Source organism: Heteronotia binoei, chromosome 21 (assembly GCF_032191835.1).
Source record: "Heteronotia binoei isolate CCM8104 ecotype False Entrance Well chromosome 21, APGP_CSIRO_Hbin_v1, whole genome shotgun sequence".
Classification (NCBI taxonomy): Eukaryota; Metazoa; Chordata; class Lepidosauria; order Squamata; family Gekkonidae; genus Heteronotia; species Heteronotia binoei.
The window spans coordinates 28,553,382-28,569,923 of record NC_083243.1 but is presented as its reverse complement, the minus strand read 5'-3'; the positions used below and the strand labels follow the sequence as shown (position 1 = coordinate 28,569,923).

General features: G+C 45.1%; 1 protein-coding gene across 2 annotated transcripts in view; it reads right to left on the bottom strand.

Annotated features, from left to right (window-relative positions):
• LOC132590264 (heat shock protein HSP 90-alpha-like) overlaps positions 1–16,542 on the bottom strand; it is a 32,701-nt gene that overhangs the window by 15,446 nt on the left and 713 nt on the right. Inside the window, exons 1-6 of one of the 2 annotated variants that reach the window (XM_060263275.1) lie at positions 16,136–16,372; positions 12,101–12,254; positions 11,668–12,016; positions 7,448–7,581; positions 2,729–2,998; positions 2,435–2,588 (exon numbers count right to left, since the gene is read on the bottom strand). In XM_060263275.1, coding sequence (XP_060119258.1) covers positions 2,435–2,588; positions 2,729–2,998; positions 7,448–7,581; positions 11,668–12,016; positions 12,101–12,241 — 1,048 coding nt within the window. In that variant the 5' untranslated portion in view covers positions 12,242–12,254; positions 16,136–16,372. Of the gene's footprint in view, positions 1–2,434; positions 2,589–2,728; positions 2,999–7,447; positions 7,582–11,667; positions 12,017–12,100; positions 12,255–16,135; positions 16,373–16,542 lie in introns of those variants that run through there. The other variant, XM_060263274.1, reaches the window with a different exon arrangement.

The window sequence follows — 16,542 nt, the reverse complement described above, 5'->3', positions numbered from 1 at the left end:
AGCCCGAGAGCGAAGAGGACTCCCCACGCCGGCTCTTTCCCCCACCCAAGATTCGGGCAGAGGAAAGAGGTGCAGGAAGGTTGAGGGGGGGGGGCGTTTGCATAGAGGGCTCCTCGAGAGGTGTGCTCCCTGCAAACGGCACTGGGAGCCCTCCCCCACTGGAGGGGGGGGGCAGAGCCCACTGCCCTTCCAGACTTTGCCAAGGCTTGCGAATCCTTGGCAAAGTTGGGGGTGTGTGTGACAGTGATGTCATTGTGATGTCACCAGTGCGCTAAAATAACAGGGGAGGCAGATGATCGCAGTCCAGCCTAGGGATGCAGACACCCCTAGCACTAGACCTGGTCACAGCCAATATATGTTCTACAAATCAGAGCAGTAATGACAGCATTACTGTGTATTTTCCTGACAAAGCCTTCAAATATTGTACAGCATGGAATATTTAGGAGTGCCTTCTGGCTTTCTGTCAGGGCTACTGCTCCATCAGCTCAAAGCAAGCTGTTTGTACAGCAGGCTCCAACTCTTCTCCAGACACCTCATTCCTTCTTCCGTATGATGCAGAATAAGGAGAGGAATACTTGAACACACACCCAGACATGTTAGGGGCTGAAAAGCTTGTTCCAGTTCATGTAGAACTTTCAGTTTTGGAAGTCTATGAAGTTCAGCAATGAAACTCAATCAGAAGCTATATGGATCTATCGGACTATTCAGGGGTGGCAAAACTTGCTTCACCTAAGAGCCACATAGAATAAACGTCAGTTGTCTGAGAGCTGCAAGACAGGAACATCAGATGTTTGAGAGTCACAAGACAGGGAGGGAGGGAGGAAGGAAAGCAAAGAGGAGGGAGGAGGGAGGGAGAGGTGGAAAGAAAGCAACTTCAACTTTAAATGTATTTTCCAAGCTGCCAGCTAACTTGCCTAGGGTAAGTGATTTAAAAAGACCAATGCCTTCTCCAAGCCAGCTGATGGGGCAGTGGGGGCTTCAAGAGCCACACAATATGCGTGAAAGAGCCACATGTGGCTCCCTGAGCCACAGTTTGGCTACGCCTGGACTAGATAATGGTAGAAGCCTCTTTTTCCAGCATACTATAGTACAGGGGTGGCCAAACTCGCTTAACATAAGAGCCACAAAGAATAAACATCAAATGTTCGAGAGTCGCAATATATGAACATCAGATGTTTGAGAACTGCAAGGCATGAACGTCAGATGTTTGAGACCCAGAAGGAAGGAAAGGGAGGGAGGGAGGAAAGCAAATAGATGGGGGAGGGAGAGGAGGAAAGAAAGCAACTTTAACTGCATTTTCCAAGCCACTGGCTGGCTTGGCTAGGCTTGGAAAAGAGATTTAGAGAGACAAATTCCTTCTCCATGCCAGCCAACAGAGCAGTGGAGGCTTCAAGAGTCACACGTGGCACCCGAGCCACAGTTTGGCCACTCCTGTTATAGTATATTGTATATATGTATGTATGTATGTAATCGAACAATCTGCTCCTCCCTTAATATCTGTGTGATTTAATTTGGTCCTATTGGGTGGAGCTCTTGTTTCAGTTTCCAGTTTTGTATGTTAGCGGATGATGTTGATGGATGGTTGGAGTTATCTCCTTGCAAATAAATGCCTAATGTCTTGAGCCAGCTTGTCTCTGCTGAATGGACCTGAGAACAGGTACCTGAGTGAGTGTTCTAACCTGGGAACCCACAGCCAAAGGGGGACAGGGAGACCCTTGGATCAGTCTCACACACTCAACCAGAAATGTGAAGATAAAATGGAGGAGAGGACTATATTTCATTTATACCCTACTTGTCTCACCAATAGGGACCCAACGTAGGTTACAAATGGGGAGGAAAGGAGAGTATAAATTAAATATAGTATTAGCATGGAGCAAGATCTAACAAAGTATGGGCTCTTGAACTTCACCCACACATGGCTAGATACTGCACTCGCACTGTAGAAATAACCTGCTGCGGAATTTCCTGTGTGGACTAGGCAGTCCACTTGCAAACAACTAGAGTGCAACAAAGGTGCTATAACTGGTAGACAGCTATGTAGGTCTGCATATCATGACAGCCTTTAACAGAGCATGCTAAAAATAGCAGTTAACAGAACAAGCCTGGCTTTCTCTTGATCACTTTGCAACCCCAGCAGCAGGTCATTGCTGCATTTACACTGACAGATGCTACAACCATTGCCCAAAGTTCAAAGGCCCTTTCAGTGAAGGTTTGATCAGGAGTACTAGGAACAGTAGAATTAACACAGGAATTGCCAAGTAGGCAGGAGCAAAAGAGAGAAGGTGACCAGAAGAAGAGAACAATCAAGGAGAAAGTTATTGCTCCAGAAGGGCTTGATGAAGCCAAGCCAATTTGGAGCAGGAACCTAGCTGACATTACTAATGAGGAATAGGGAGGATTTCCCACCCCGCCCAAAGCCAGGCTCACAGCTTACTCAGATATTCAGGCAAAAGTTCTTCACGGTTATCCATGATGAAGACCCCGCGTACGTGTAGCTTGATATTTTCCTTGTTAGAGAGATCCAGAGGGGCATGCCTTGGGATATAGAGAAGCCCTCTGAATGCCATCTGTCCTTTCACTGCAAAATGCTGCGGAAGAGAACCAGAGTTTTATCAGAAGCAGACTTACAGAATTCTGAAGATGCCTTTCCTCACATTGCTTGGTCACAATACAGATGACCAAACAAGCCTTTGGCGGTGGAAGACAGGTAAGTGAGCACCTCCCTTACTTTTAGCGCCAAGTGTTGTTCACAGTCATTGGCCAGGCTCTTGTAGAATTCTGCATATTCCTCATTTGTAATGTTAGCTGGCTGCCTGTTCCAAATTGGCTTGTCTTCATCGAGCTCTTCTGGAGCAATAACTTTCTCTTTGGTTGTTCTCGTCTTCTGGCCACTTTTTCTCTTTTGCTTCTTAGGATTCACATACTCAACCTCTAGCTTGGCTTCAGATATCACCTCTTCTTCTTCCTCAGTCCTCACTTCTTCCTGATTCTTTTCTAACTGGAGAGACATACAGAGACACTATGTAGAAATACAAAAGGACAACTCTTTTTCTTCTATGTCATGTGCAGAGAAGGTATTTTCCATTATTATTATTATCAGTGGTCATTTTGCAGAAACATAGGTGGTGGAGCTCATCCAAGGATTGTTATGCAGCTGCACATACTATTCAATGGACAAGGAGGTGGAACTCTCAGAAGGATGAGGTGGAACTCTCAGAAAGGTTCAGGAGCTGCGCTCCTGTGAGCTCCCACTGAATCTGAGGCCTGATTATTATTATTATTGCTTTTTTGTAACAAGAACTCCTTTGCATCTTACTCCACACCCTTTGATGTAGCCAATCCTCCAAGATCTTTCAGGGATCTTAGGACAGGATTTACTGTAAGCTCCAGGAGGATTGGCTACATCAGGGGTATGTGGCCTAACATACAAAGGAGTTCCTACTACAAAAAAAAAAGTCCTGATTATTATTATGCCATTAAGTTACAGTGGACTTATGGCGACCTCTCATGGGGTTTTCAAGGCAAGAGATGATCCAAGATGATTTGCCATTGCCTTTCACTGCATAGCAACCTGGGACTTCCTTGGTGGTCTCCCAGCCAAGTGCTAATCAGGGTCAGTCCTGTTTAGCTTTTGAGCTCTGACAAGCTCAGGCTAGATGTTTAAGTTAGACAGAACTACATACTGAAAACAGCAAGCCCCCTTCCCCCACTTTTCAATTCAAGAATCCCGTGAATACCCCTTAGCAAGCCTGCATTCTGGAACTTCAGCCATTTCCTTGGACAAATAGTTCCAGGGATTTGGGGTAGGGAAAAAACCCAGCAGGGACTCATTTGCATATTAGGCCACACACAACCTGACATCATCATTGCTCCACACTGGGGTTTTTTTGCAGAAAAAGCCCAGCAGGAACTCATTTGCATATTAGGCCACACCCCCAACACCAAGCCAGCCGGAACTAAATTCCTGCTAAAAAGAAAAGAAAAGCCCTGAGTAGTTCCATTAATCAAGTTGCAGATCTGGAGTGAAGAACATAGCCTGGTTTGATAATGCAGAAATATTCTGCTATGCAGCTGTAAGTTGTTGTACAAAAGGGTTGCTTTGAAGCCTGATCCAAAAGGTCTTCTAGCAAGAGACTGAACTCATATGCAATGCTCCCTCTAAGCTGTGGAGTCTTGTGAGCCAAAACTCTGCTGTGTGAGCTACTGGCATTAAAGTTGTGAGCCCCAGGCGAGCGACGCCTGCTTGGGCTGGCTTGATCTCTAGGGCTTGCCCAGGGCTCTCCTTTCTTGCACTGGGTTGCTTTTGGCAGGTGAGCCAAGTCTCCATCTCTCAACATATAAAGGTAAAGGTAATCTCCTGTTCAAGCACCAGTCGTTTCTGACTCTGGGTCCATGCACTCGCCAATGTGCTTCCCTGATGCTCTTGGCTTCCTGGGTCCAGGCAGACCAGTGTTCCCTCTAAGCTGAGTTAGAGTGAGCTAGCTCACAGATTTTTAGCATCCAACTCATACATTTTTGTCTTATCTCAGGAAAAATGGGTCCAAAGCAAACTAATTTATACAGTAGCTCACAACTTTAATGCCTATAACTCAAAAAGTAGAACTTTTGCTCACAAGATTCCACAGCTTAGAGGGTGTCTTGGTGCAGACCCAGGGAGCTGACAGCGGTGGGGCGGGAAAAGGGGGTGCCTGGCAGTGCCCCTGTTGGTCATGTGGCACCTTAGACAGCTACCTACCTGGCCCACTCCCACACAGCAGCCCTGTTTAAGAGTTACAAGTGTTACTGTAGCATAATAGCACAAACAAGAGCATGAATAAGCATGACTAGCATAAATAAGAGCACTTTAAAGACGCCATCAGGGTTTGTAATTTTAATGTAATTGATTTTTTATATATATATAACTGATTTTACTGTTGTACATCGGCCTGAGCCTGGCGCTGGCCAGGATAAGGTGATTCATCAAATATAATAAATAATAATAGCTTTTGAGAATCCCAGCTCTCTTTGTCAGGTACATCAAAAGTTTGTGCCACAATAAAATTTGTTCGTCTTCAAGGTGCTTCTGGACTCTTGACTATTTTGCACCAACAGATTAACACAGCTAACTACTCTGGATCTATGACCATAATTCCGTGCTTCTTGCACTGTTCCTCCAATTGTTCCAGAAGGGTATCGTTGATGGTTATCAAACATCAGTGAGAAACCAGACCACATTTGCCTTCCACTCTGTTGGCTGCCAAAGATCAACCGGGATGTTCAATACCAAGTCTCAGATTGGAAAATTACATAGAGGGGGTCCTCATCTAGAACAGGGGTGTCAAACATGGGGCCCAGGGGCCAAATCAGGCCTCCGGAGGGCTCCTATCAGGCTCCCAAGCAAACTGGCTGTTATCTGCTTCCTTCTCCCTCTCTCTTGCTTCCTTCTGCATCTCAGCTTGCTATGCAAGGCTTGCTGAAGCCCATGGGAGCTACAGAGCAAAACCTTGATTTTCTCCATTAGTTGAGACTCCTCCCCATCCTGGTCCTCTGGACATGGCCCAGCCTGACAAAGTCTAATTTATGTCAGATCCGGCTCTCATAACAAGTGAGTTTGACACCCCTGATCTAGAAGTACTCGATGGGCTTGGCAGTGGTGAGTAGCCTGGGAGAAGAGAGTTGGTACAAGTCTAATTCTACAGACTTTTGGTAACCAGGGTGAGGCCAAAGATCTCACTAGCTTGTTTTAGGCTAGGCGGAATTATTCCTTCCCTGGAGGAGATGTTAAATTGTCTCAAGAACCTAGACCAATAACATTGTCCACCTTGATAGCAGCAGTCAAAGAGGATAGAGTGGTCTGTGTCATAGTCTTTTTTCTCTCAACATCCAAGTATGTTGTTGTCCACATTTGCAGGTGTCAACTGTGGACACTTACCCAAGGATGATCTACAGGTTCCTATTTATTTGGAGGATCAAGCGTACCCCCTGCCCCAGTTCTCTAGCCTGCTGTTGAAAGTTCCTGCTGAGCTCCCCCTTGCAGCACAAGAGTAAGTAAGTAAAGTAAAGTAAATTTTACTTTTGTATCCCGCCCTCCTCCGCCAAAGGCAGGCTCAGGGCGGCTCACAGACATGGGACAACCATGATTTGAATAAAATACAATCAAGACAAAACAGATTAAGATACAATTAGGTTACATAGGTTAGTTAAAATAGATAAAACAGCTATTATAAATTAAAATTAAGTTAAGGTGCTACAGTTCACAGTCGTATATAAGATGGTTAGGTGGCTACAGGTCAGTTTAGCCGGGTTCTATCTTAAAAGCAAGCTGAAAGAGGGTGGTTTTGCAAGCCCTGCGGAACTGATTCAGGTCCCGCAGGGCTCGCACCACCTCTGGAAGTTGATTCCACCATCAGGGGGCCATTGCTGAAAAGGCTTGCTCCCTGGTTGTTTTCAATCTAGCCTCTCTTGGCCCAGGGATTTTTAAATGATTTTGAGAGCTAGATCTCAGTGCTCTCTGGAGAACATATGGGGAGAGGCGGTCCCTAAGGTAGGCAGGTCCTCAGCCATATAGGGCTTTAAAGGTAATAACCAGCACCTTATAGCGAACACAGTACACAACCGGCAGCCAGTGCAGGTCCCGCAGCCCAGGCTGCACGTGTTCCCACCGAGGTAGTCCCACCAACAGCCTGGCCGCCGCGTTCTGCACTACCTGAAGTTTCCGTGTTCGGTATAAGGGCAGCCCCATGTAGAGGGCATTACAGTAGTCTAGTCTCGAGGTGACCGTTGCGTGGATCACAGTTGCTAGGTCGCTGCGCTCCAAGAAGGGGGCCAACTGCCTCGCCCTCCTAAGATGGAAAAAGGCGGATCTAGCAGTGGCAGCTATCCGGGCCTCCATTGATAAGGAGGATTCCAGTAGCACTCCCAGGCTCTTGACCCTGTGCACTGGTATCAGCGGTGCACCGTCAAAAGCCGGTAGGGTGATCTCTCCTCCTGGCCCGCTGCGGCCCACGCAAAGGACCTCAGTCTTCGCCGGATTCGACGGAGCATATATACCAGGAGTGGCCAAATTTGCTTAACATAAGAGCCACACAAAATGAACGTCAGATGTTTGAGAGCTGCAAGACATGAACATCAGAGGAAGGGAGGGAGGGAGGGAAGTGGAAAGAAAGCAACTTTAAATTCATTCTCCAAACCGCTAGCAGACTTGGCTTGGAGAAGTAAGTTAAAGAGAAAAATGCTTTCTCCAACATAGCCAATGGGGTGGTGGGGGCTTTGAGAGCCACATGTGGCTCCTGAGCCATAGTTTGGCCACCCCTGAATATACAATTTTTCCAGCTATCCAGTTAAAGACATTTATCTTGCTTCTAGCAAGAGAGATCCTAAATTTCTAGTATAAATTCATTTTTACAGGGGGTGTATGTACACTTGATTGGTAATTTATGCTTGATTGTTTTCCGAGAAGAATACTTACATAGATTGTTACTGGATAGCCATCTCTTGGGATATACTTAACAAGTAGTGACAGGAGTCGTCTTTCATCCAAGTACTCCAAATGGTTTTGCTTCAGAAACAGAATAACTTTTGTACCACGACCTAGAGGCTCACCTGGTTAAGCAAATTCAGTAGTTAGAGCTGATTTCAGACTCTAGTGTTAAAAAACTAGTTACCAAGCCAGTGACACAGAATCAGAATCATATGCTTTCACTTGTGCTAAATAATGCCGTTTCAATCGACATCAGTAATCATTTGCAAGTGGTTTTTGCCATTTCATACAGTAAAAACCAGTTTAAAAGTGCATTGAAAGTGGATTGAAAGTGCATTATTTTGTGTGTGTGTGTGTGAAAGCACCTATAGAGATGGAAGGGACTTCCACAGTCATCTAGTCCAACTCCCTACACAATGTAGGAAATTCACAACTATCTCTCCTCCGCACCCCCAGTGACCCCTGCTGCATGCCCAGAAGAAGGAAGGTAGAGATATTGAAACCAGTTCCTTGGCTGAGAGAGAGAGAGACATCGATTGAAGAGAAATTCTTTGCCTTTACTTAAGATATTCTGCAAATTAGACATCTTGTATTTGCATAATTTATGGACAATATATTATTTTCATAATATTCTTATAGTATTGTGTATTGTGTATAGTATTGTGTATTGTATATTGATATCAGGCAAAAATATTGTGATATTGTTGTTTAATATAGAAGGAAATTATATATAGTGGTACACAGTTTTCTGTTTTGCTTTACATGCTCAAACTGTGATTCTTATCTTTGTTACCCATGTCCAGAATATGGCAAAAAGAACAAATAAAACTTTCCAGGATCCCTGTCTAAACTGGCCTTGAGAAAAATTGCTGCCTGGCCCCAAAGTGACAATCAGCATTTCCCTGGGTGTGTAAGAAAGAACCACAAGAACTAAGCACTGATGCAACCCTTCCTGCTTCCCTCTCACCATCTGCCTGAGTTCACAGAATCAGCATTGCTGTCAGATGGCCATCCAGCCTCTATTTAAAAGCCTCCAAAGGAGGAGAGCCCACCACCTCCAGACGAAGCCTGTTCCACTGAGGAACTGCTCTAACGGTCAGGAAGTTCTTCCTAATGTTGAACTGAAAACTCTTTGATTTAATTTCAACCCATTGGTTCTGGTCCACCCCTCTAGGACAACATGAAACAACTCTGCACCCATCCTCTGTATCAGGGGTGGTCAACGGTAGCTCTCCAGCTGTTTTTTGCCTACAACTCCCATCAGCCCCAGCCATTGGCCATGCTGGCTGGGGCTGATGGGAGTTGTAGGCAAAAAACAGCTGGAGAGCTACAGTTGGCCACCTCTGCTCTATATGGCAGCCCTTCAAGTACTTGAGGATGGTGATGATATCACCTCTCAGTAATCTCCTCTCCAGGCTAAACATACCCAGCTCCTTCAGCCTTTCTTCATAGGACCAGACCCCTCACCATCTTTGTTGCCACCCCTCTGGGCACATTCCAGCTTATCTATATTCTTCTTAAATTGTGGTGGCCCAAACTGAACACAATACTCTAGGCAGGACTTTTTTTGAGCAGGAACGCAGTTCCAACTGGCTTGGTGTCAGGGAGTGTGGCCTAATATGCAAATAAATTCCTGCTGGGCTTTTTCTATTAAAAAGCCCTATGTGGAACAATGGTGTCATCAGGGGGTGTGGCCTAATGTTAATGAGTTCCTGCTGGGCTTTTTCTACCAAAAAAAGCCCTGACTCTAGGTGAGGTATCATCACTTCACGCAATCTGGATGCTACACTTCTGTTGACACTTCTTTCATTCCATGTAGAACCACAAGGCAAAAATCTTTTGTGTGTGTGTTTTGCAATTTTGTGTGTATGTGTGCGCATGCGTGCTCATGCCTGGAAGTCATGGCAACCTCTGGCGATTCCTACTGGGGCATGAAGAATGTCCAGAGAAGTGACTTGATAGCCTGTCTCTGCTTCCTGGCCCTGGTATTCTTTGGAGGTCTTCCAGCCGTTCAGGAGGTCTTCCTGAGCAGTCGAGTTAGAATAGATAAAAGAAAGTACTTCTTCACCCAAAGGGTGATTAACATGTGGAATTCACTGCCACAGGAGGTGGCGGCGGCACCAAGCATAGACAGATTCAAGAGGGGAATGGATAAGCATATGGAGCAGAGGTCCATCAATGGCTATTAGCCATAGCCACACATGGTAGATCTTATTAGTTGCTTAGCCATCAGTACCTTCCGCACTGATTGAATATGACTTAGCCCTGATCTGAGTTTCCTAGAGCAACAGACTCATCCTCACAGAGACCCTGGATTCTACAGTACTGCGGCAAGGCAATTCTTGAGGCTGTGAAAGCAGATTATGGGGTCCACCCACCAGGGGTGGAATTCTAGCAGGAGCTCCTTTGCATATTAGGCCACCCCCCAATGTAGCCAATCCTCCAAGAGTTTACAAGGCTCTTTTTTGTAAGTGCTTGGAGGGTTGGTTTGGAGAGCCAATTTGGTGTAGTGGTTAGGTGTGCGGACTTTTATCTGGGAGAACCAGGTTTGATTCCCCACTTCTCCACTTGCAGATGCTTGGGTCAGCCATAGCTATCGCAGGAGTTGTCCTTGAAAGGGCAGCTGCTGTGAGAGCCCTCTCAGCCCCACCCACCTCACAGGGTGTCTGTTGTGGGGGGAGAAGATATAGGAGATTATAAGCCGCTCTGAGTCTCTGATTTGGAGACAAAGGCGGGGTATAAATCTGCAGTCTTCTTCTTGGCTACATCAGGAGTGTGTGGCCTAATATGCAAAGGAGCTTCTGCTAGAATTCCACCCCTGCCACCCAGGGGTGGCCAACGGTAGCTCTCCAGCTGTTTTTTGCCTACAACTCCCATCAACCCCAGCCATTGGCCATGCTGGCTGGGGCTGATGGGAGTTGTAGGCAAAAAACATCTGGAGAACTACCATTGGCCACCCCTGCACTATTCTATTCTTCTCCTAGTAAGTGTGGCGAACTTGTGGAATCATTTAACAGCCCATCCTACGGCACTTTTCACAGATGCTCACTCACTTTATGAGCAGGGCCTAAATACAAAAATACTTAAATAAATAAATCTAATGCCATCTGATAGTCCTCCCTTTCTTCAATTCTTCATAGGAAGAACAGGAAACAGGCAGGTAGCTCTCCAGTGTGCTGATGATCATCTTCCCCAATGAATTAATATTTGGTTTAGATACCTGTGAAGCTATTAGAGAGCCAGATTTTTGGCTCAGAGTAGGATAAACAGACAATTTATAGAAGGAGAAGGAGAAGGAGAAATTGGATTTATATCCCGCCCTCCACTCTGAATCTCAGCGTCTCAGAGCGGCTTACAATTTCCTTTACTTTCCTCCCCCACAACAAACACCCTGTGAGGTGGGTGCGGCTGAGAGGACTCTCACAGCAGCTGCCCTTTCAAGGACAACCTCTGCCAGAGCTATGGCTGACCCAAGGCCATGCCAGCAGGTGCAAGTGGAGGAGCCTGATTCTCCCAGATAAGAGTCTTCACACTTAACCATTACACCAAACTGGCTCTCTTACCCTTTCCATCTACAGATTTTAATTTACTAGGAAAAACAGAGTCATCAGGTATATACATGTACTATGCCCCTTCTATAGTAGAAATAGCTATGCCCCTTCTACAGAAGATGGTGGTGGCAGAGGAAATTGGTGTGAAGTTGCAGCCAACTTAAGACAACCCGGTAGGGTTTTTAAGGCAAGAGAATTTCAGAGTTGCTTTTCCATTGCCTTCCTCTGGGTAGCAGCCCTGGAGTTCCTTGGTGGTCTTCCCCTCCAAGTATTCCCCAGGGCTGATTCTGCTTTGCTTCCAGGATGTGGACAGAACAGACAATATTTCTAGGTTCAAACCACAGACATTAAAACAACAGTCATGGAACTGACTTACGAGAAGTTAAGTCCAAGACCTGCCCAGTCAGCTCAGTCAACATGTAAACAAATTTAAGAAGAGGACTTCCAGTTTTAGTGGCACAGATAGCCTCTGAAATACAAATTGCTGGGAACCACCTTATCCCAGAAATGTCTGTTACCTTCACACACTGTTTGTGGACTTCTTGAAAGAAACCACTGTTGCCAACAAGGACGTTGGGCTGAATAACAGACCCATCGTCTGACCCAGCATAGCTTTGATGTTCTTGTTTGTCTAAAAAAATGAAATCAACCCTTTACCATAGTCTGGTCTGATAGTGAACGAGTCCCCAGCGGAAGACTCCCAAGCATACTGCTCATCATCATTGTGCTTGGTGATCACTCTCACTGTCTCAGCAACCAGATAGGCGGAGAAGAAGCCAACACCGAACTGATCAATCATGGAGATATCTGCACCAGCTTGCAAGGCTTCCAAGAAAGCTTTGGTGCTATACTTGGTAATAGTGCCCAGGCTGCTAATCAGGTCAGCTTTGGTCATCCCAATGCCCATGTCTATAATAGTCAGGGTACGGGCATTCTTGTTAGGAATAACTTTGATCTCCAGTTGGCTTGGGTCAGTCAGGCGTTCGTCCTCAATTCTATCCAAAGCCTACAAGACATGAAGTAGGCCTTTTAGTACACAGTAGACCTTGGTGATGGTAATATCTGTTCCCTTTGGAGTAGGTTTACTTACATTAGTTGCATTGGAAATCAGCTCCCGGAGAAAGATCTCTGCATTTGAATAAAAATTGTTGACGATCAAGGACAACAACTGGGTTATTTCTGCCTGAAAGGCAAAGATCTCTACCTCCTCACCTTCCAAGGAAGTAGCCATCTTTTACTTCAGTCTAAGGGATGGAAAAGATCTCGATCAGTTCCTCTCACAATCTCAGTTTAACCTACCTCGCAAGGTTGTTGTGAGGATTATACGAAGAGTTGCTTTGGGTTCCAATTAGGAAGAAAATTAGGATATAAAGTAAATGTGTTACATTTGCATTGCAAACCCGCTTAATCCAGAATTGCTTCAAGGTTTAGTCTCACATACAACTGAATTCAGTAGGATACTTCTGAATACGTAGTGTCATTTATGGAAACATCCCAAAGGAGGGGGAAGTATTATACCGGAGAAAGAACACTAGGAGATTTTACATAAAAGATTGCCTTGCAGAATAGGGCTGTCAATCCCCAGGTGGGGGCAGGGGATCCCCTGGTTTGTAGGTCCTCCCCCCACTTCAGGGTCATCAGAAACCAGGGGGGGGGGGAAAGGTCTGCTGGGCACTCCATTATTCCCTAGGGAGACCAATTCCCATAGGGTACAATGGAAAATTAATCTGTGGGCACATGGGGCTCGGGGGGGGCAGTTTTTTGAGGTAGAAGCAGCAAATTTTCAACATAGCATTCAGTGCCACTCCTCAAAATACTCTACAAGTTTCAAAAGGATTGGATCAGGGGGTCCAATTCTATGAGCCTCAAAACAAGGTGCCCCTATCCTTTATTATTTCTGGCGGAGGGAAGGCATTTAAAGGTGTGCAGTCCCTATTAATTTGATAGCCAAAATTCGCTTTGGAGTTCAATTATGCTTGTCACAACCTTGCTCCTGGCTCCATCCCCAATGTCTCCTGGCTCCACCCCCAAAGTCCCCAGATATTTCTTGAATTGGGCTTGGCAACCCTATTGTGGAACCACATGGGTAATCTGTGGAACAGTAACACAGCACAGGAAGCAGACAGAAGGAGCAGCAAGTTATTTCTACCCTATACCTGTTTGTTCCCCTGTTATCTTTACAGGCACTCAGTTAAAAGCTACTTTAACAGCAGTGTTTTTTTAAAATAGTTTTCCCAGCCATCATCAGGGAATGCAGCATGGCTCCCCATTTTCACTCTGAAATTGTAATTTACAACAGCCTTAGACCAAGGTCATCCAGTGGGCTTCCTGGGAGAGTGGGGATGAGAACAGAAGAGAACAGATGTCGATCAGGCCAGTGGCCCATCCAGTCCAATATCCTGTGTCACAGAGTGGTCCAAACCCAGGTGCCATCAGCAGGTCCACCAACAGTGCCAGAACTCCAGAAACCCTCCTAGTGTCGCTTCCCCTCAAACACGGAGAATACAGAGCATCACTGCCCCCCTGCCTTCTAGAATTTTAGATACCACACTGGTTCTTTTGAACAGTTGCTGATGTTCAGCTTCGAGCCAGCAAAGTACAGATGTTGGCAAATGAAGCTAACCCTTATTAAAGACTGCTTCTAGGCTAAGCTTAATTTTTTTTAACCAGATGAAAAAAAGCTGACTCCATTTCCTTCTAACCAGGCTCCAGTTACACACTATTGTTATGTGGTATTGCAGCTACTACAGCTGAAATGGTTACAGCTGTACTTTTCATGTACGGTATATTCTGTATCTGCACCACCTTCTGAAATGAAGGGACATCAAGCTATCCTTTGGAGATCCCAACCACTGTTACTGTTGAGCACCTTACCTTTAATATGGGAACTTTAAGCCACGTTCCCTGCAAATAGGCATAGTTCTGTCCTCCATTTTATCCTAACAAGCCATCCATTGAGGCAGGTTAGACCAAGATAAAATTGGCCCAAAGTTACTCAGTAAATTTCACAGCAATGGACAATTTAAACTATCTGTTCTCCCAGCTCATAGTCTGTGTTAACCTCTTCACTGGCTTTGTATTTAACTTTCTATCAAGAAACTCCAATTTACTACACAGATCTGGGTAAACTGCAAGGGAAGATGTCTCTAGGCAGGAAGCAAATAGGCCAAGGTCTAAACCAGGGATGGCTAAACTTGCTTAGCATAAGAGCCACATAGAATAAACCAGGGGTGGAATTCTAGCAGGAGCTCCTTTGCATATTAGGCCACACACCCCTGATGTAGTCAATCCTCCAAGAGCTTACAAGGCAAAGGAGCTCCTGCTAGAATTCCACCCCTGAGAGCCACAAGACATGAACATCAGATGTTTGAGAGCTGCAAGACAGGAAGGAAAGGAGGGAGGGAGAGGTAGAAAGAAATCAACTTTAACTTTAAATGCTGTCTTGGCAAAGGGATTTAAAGAGAGAAATTACTTCTTCAAGCTGGCTGACAGAGTGGTGGGGGCTTTGAGAGCCACATAATGTGTGTGAAAGAGTCACATGTGGCTCCCAAACTGCAGTTTGGCCACCTTTAGTCTAAACTGAAAAGTGTAGACAATTTTCCCATTACAAGGAGTAGGTACTATATTATTATAGTGGCATATTAAGGTACTATCTTCTAGTTAATCACAAGAGTTCCATTTAAGAACATAAGAACATAAGAGAAGCCATGTTAGATCAGGCCAATGGCCCATCCAGTCCAACATTCTGTGTCACACAGCGGCCAAATATATATATATATATATATATATATATATATATATATATATATATATATATATATATATATATATATATATATATATATATATATATATATATATACACACACACACACACACACACACAGTGGCTAATAGCCACTGATGGACCTCTGCTCCATATTTTTATCTAACCCCTTCTTGAAGGTGGCTATGCTTGTGGACGCCACCACCTCCTGTGGCAGTGAATTCCACATGTTAATCACCCTTTGGGTGAAGAAGTACTTCCTTTTATCCGTTTTAACCTGTCTGCTCAGCAATTTCATCGAATGCCCACGAGTTCTTGTATTGTGAGAAAGGGAGAAAAGTACTTCTTTCTCTACTTTCTCCATCCCATGCATTATCTTGTAAACTTCTATCATGTCACCCCTCAGTCGACGTTTCTCCAAGCTAAAGAGCCCTAAGCGTTTCAACCTTTCTTCATAGGGAAGGTGTTCCAGCCCTTTAATCATTTTAGTTGCCCTTTTCTGAACTTTCTCCAATGCTATAATATCCTTTTTGAGGTGCGGCGACCAGAACTGCACACAGTACTCCAAATGAGACCGCACCATCGATTTATACAGAGGCATTATGATACTGGCTGATTTGTTTTCAATTCCCTTCCTAATAATTCCCAGCATGGCGTTGGCCTTTTTTATTGCAAACGCACACTGTCTTGACATTTTCAGTGAATTATCTACCATGACACCAAGATCTCTCTCTTGGTCTGTCTCTGCCAGTTCACACCCCATCAACTTGTATTTGTAGCTGGGATTCGTGGCCCCAATGTGCATTACTTTGCACTTGGCCACATTGAACCGCATCTGCCACGTTGACGCCCACTCACCCAGCCTCAACAGATCCCTTTGGAGTTCCTCACAATCCTCTCTGGTTCTCACCACCCTGAACAATTTAGTGTCATCCGCAAATTTGGCCACTTCACTGCTCACTCCCAACTCTAAATCATTTATGAACAAGTTAAAGAGGATGGGACCCAGTACCGAGCCCTGCGGCACCCCACTGCTTACCGTCCTCCACTGCGAAGACTGCCCATTTATACTCACTCTCTGCTTCCTATTACTCAGCCAGTTTTTGATCCACAAGAGGACCTGTCCTTTTACTCCATGACTCTCAAGCTTTCTAAGGAGCCTTTGATGAGGAACTTTATCAAAAGCTTTCTGGAAGTCAAGGTAAACAACATCTATCGGGTCTCCTTTGTCCACATGTTTGTTCACCCCCTCAAAGAAATGTAACAGGTTAGTGAGGCAAGATCTTCCCTTGCAGAACCCATGCTGAGTCTTCCTCAATAACCCGTGTTCATCATTTATCTCGGATAGTTTCTCCCTACCCACAGCCTTCTCCAAAACATGTTTTCTTGATCCTCCTACAAATCCAACACCTTTAAAGCCTCTTCCAGGTACAGTTTGTCAAGTTCACAATTTGAAGGAAAAGTCATGTTACAAAAAAAGCAAAATTTCACCAGTACATGTTACCCTGCATTCCTTCACCCTCATAATGTGATGTCATAATTAAGTCAACTACAAGACAGGGGTCTGCAAGGAATCACAGGTATGGGTTACTAAAAACCTGGAGAAAGAATCCCTTGTTTCCTTAATAGAGATTTACTCCCCAGGTGATCCTATTTACCTCCACGACATGAGAAGCTTCACCTGTCCATTTCTACACACTTAGCCTCTTTTAAAGCGGCAGAGACCCTTCTTTTCTCCAGGTTGTTGGCAACCCTACCCAAGAAAT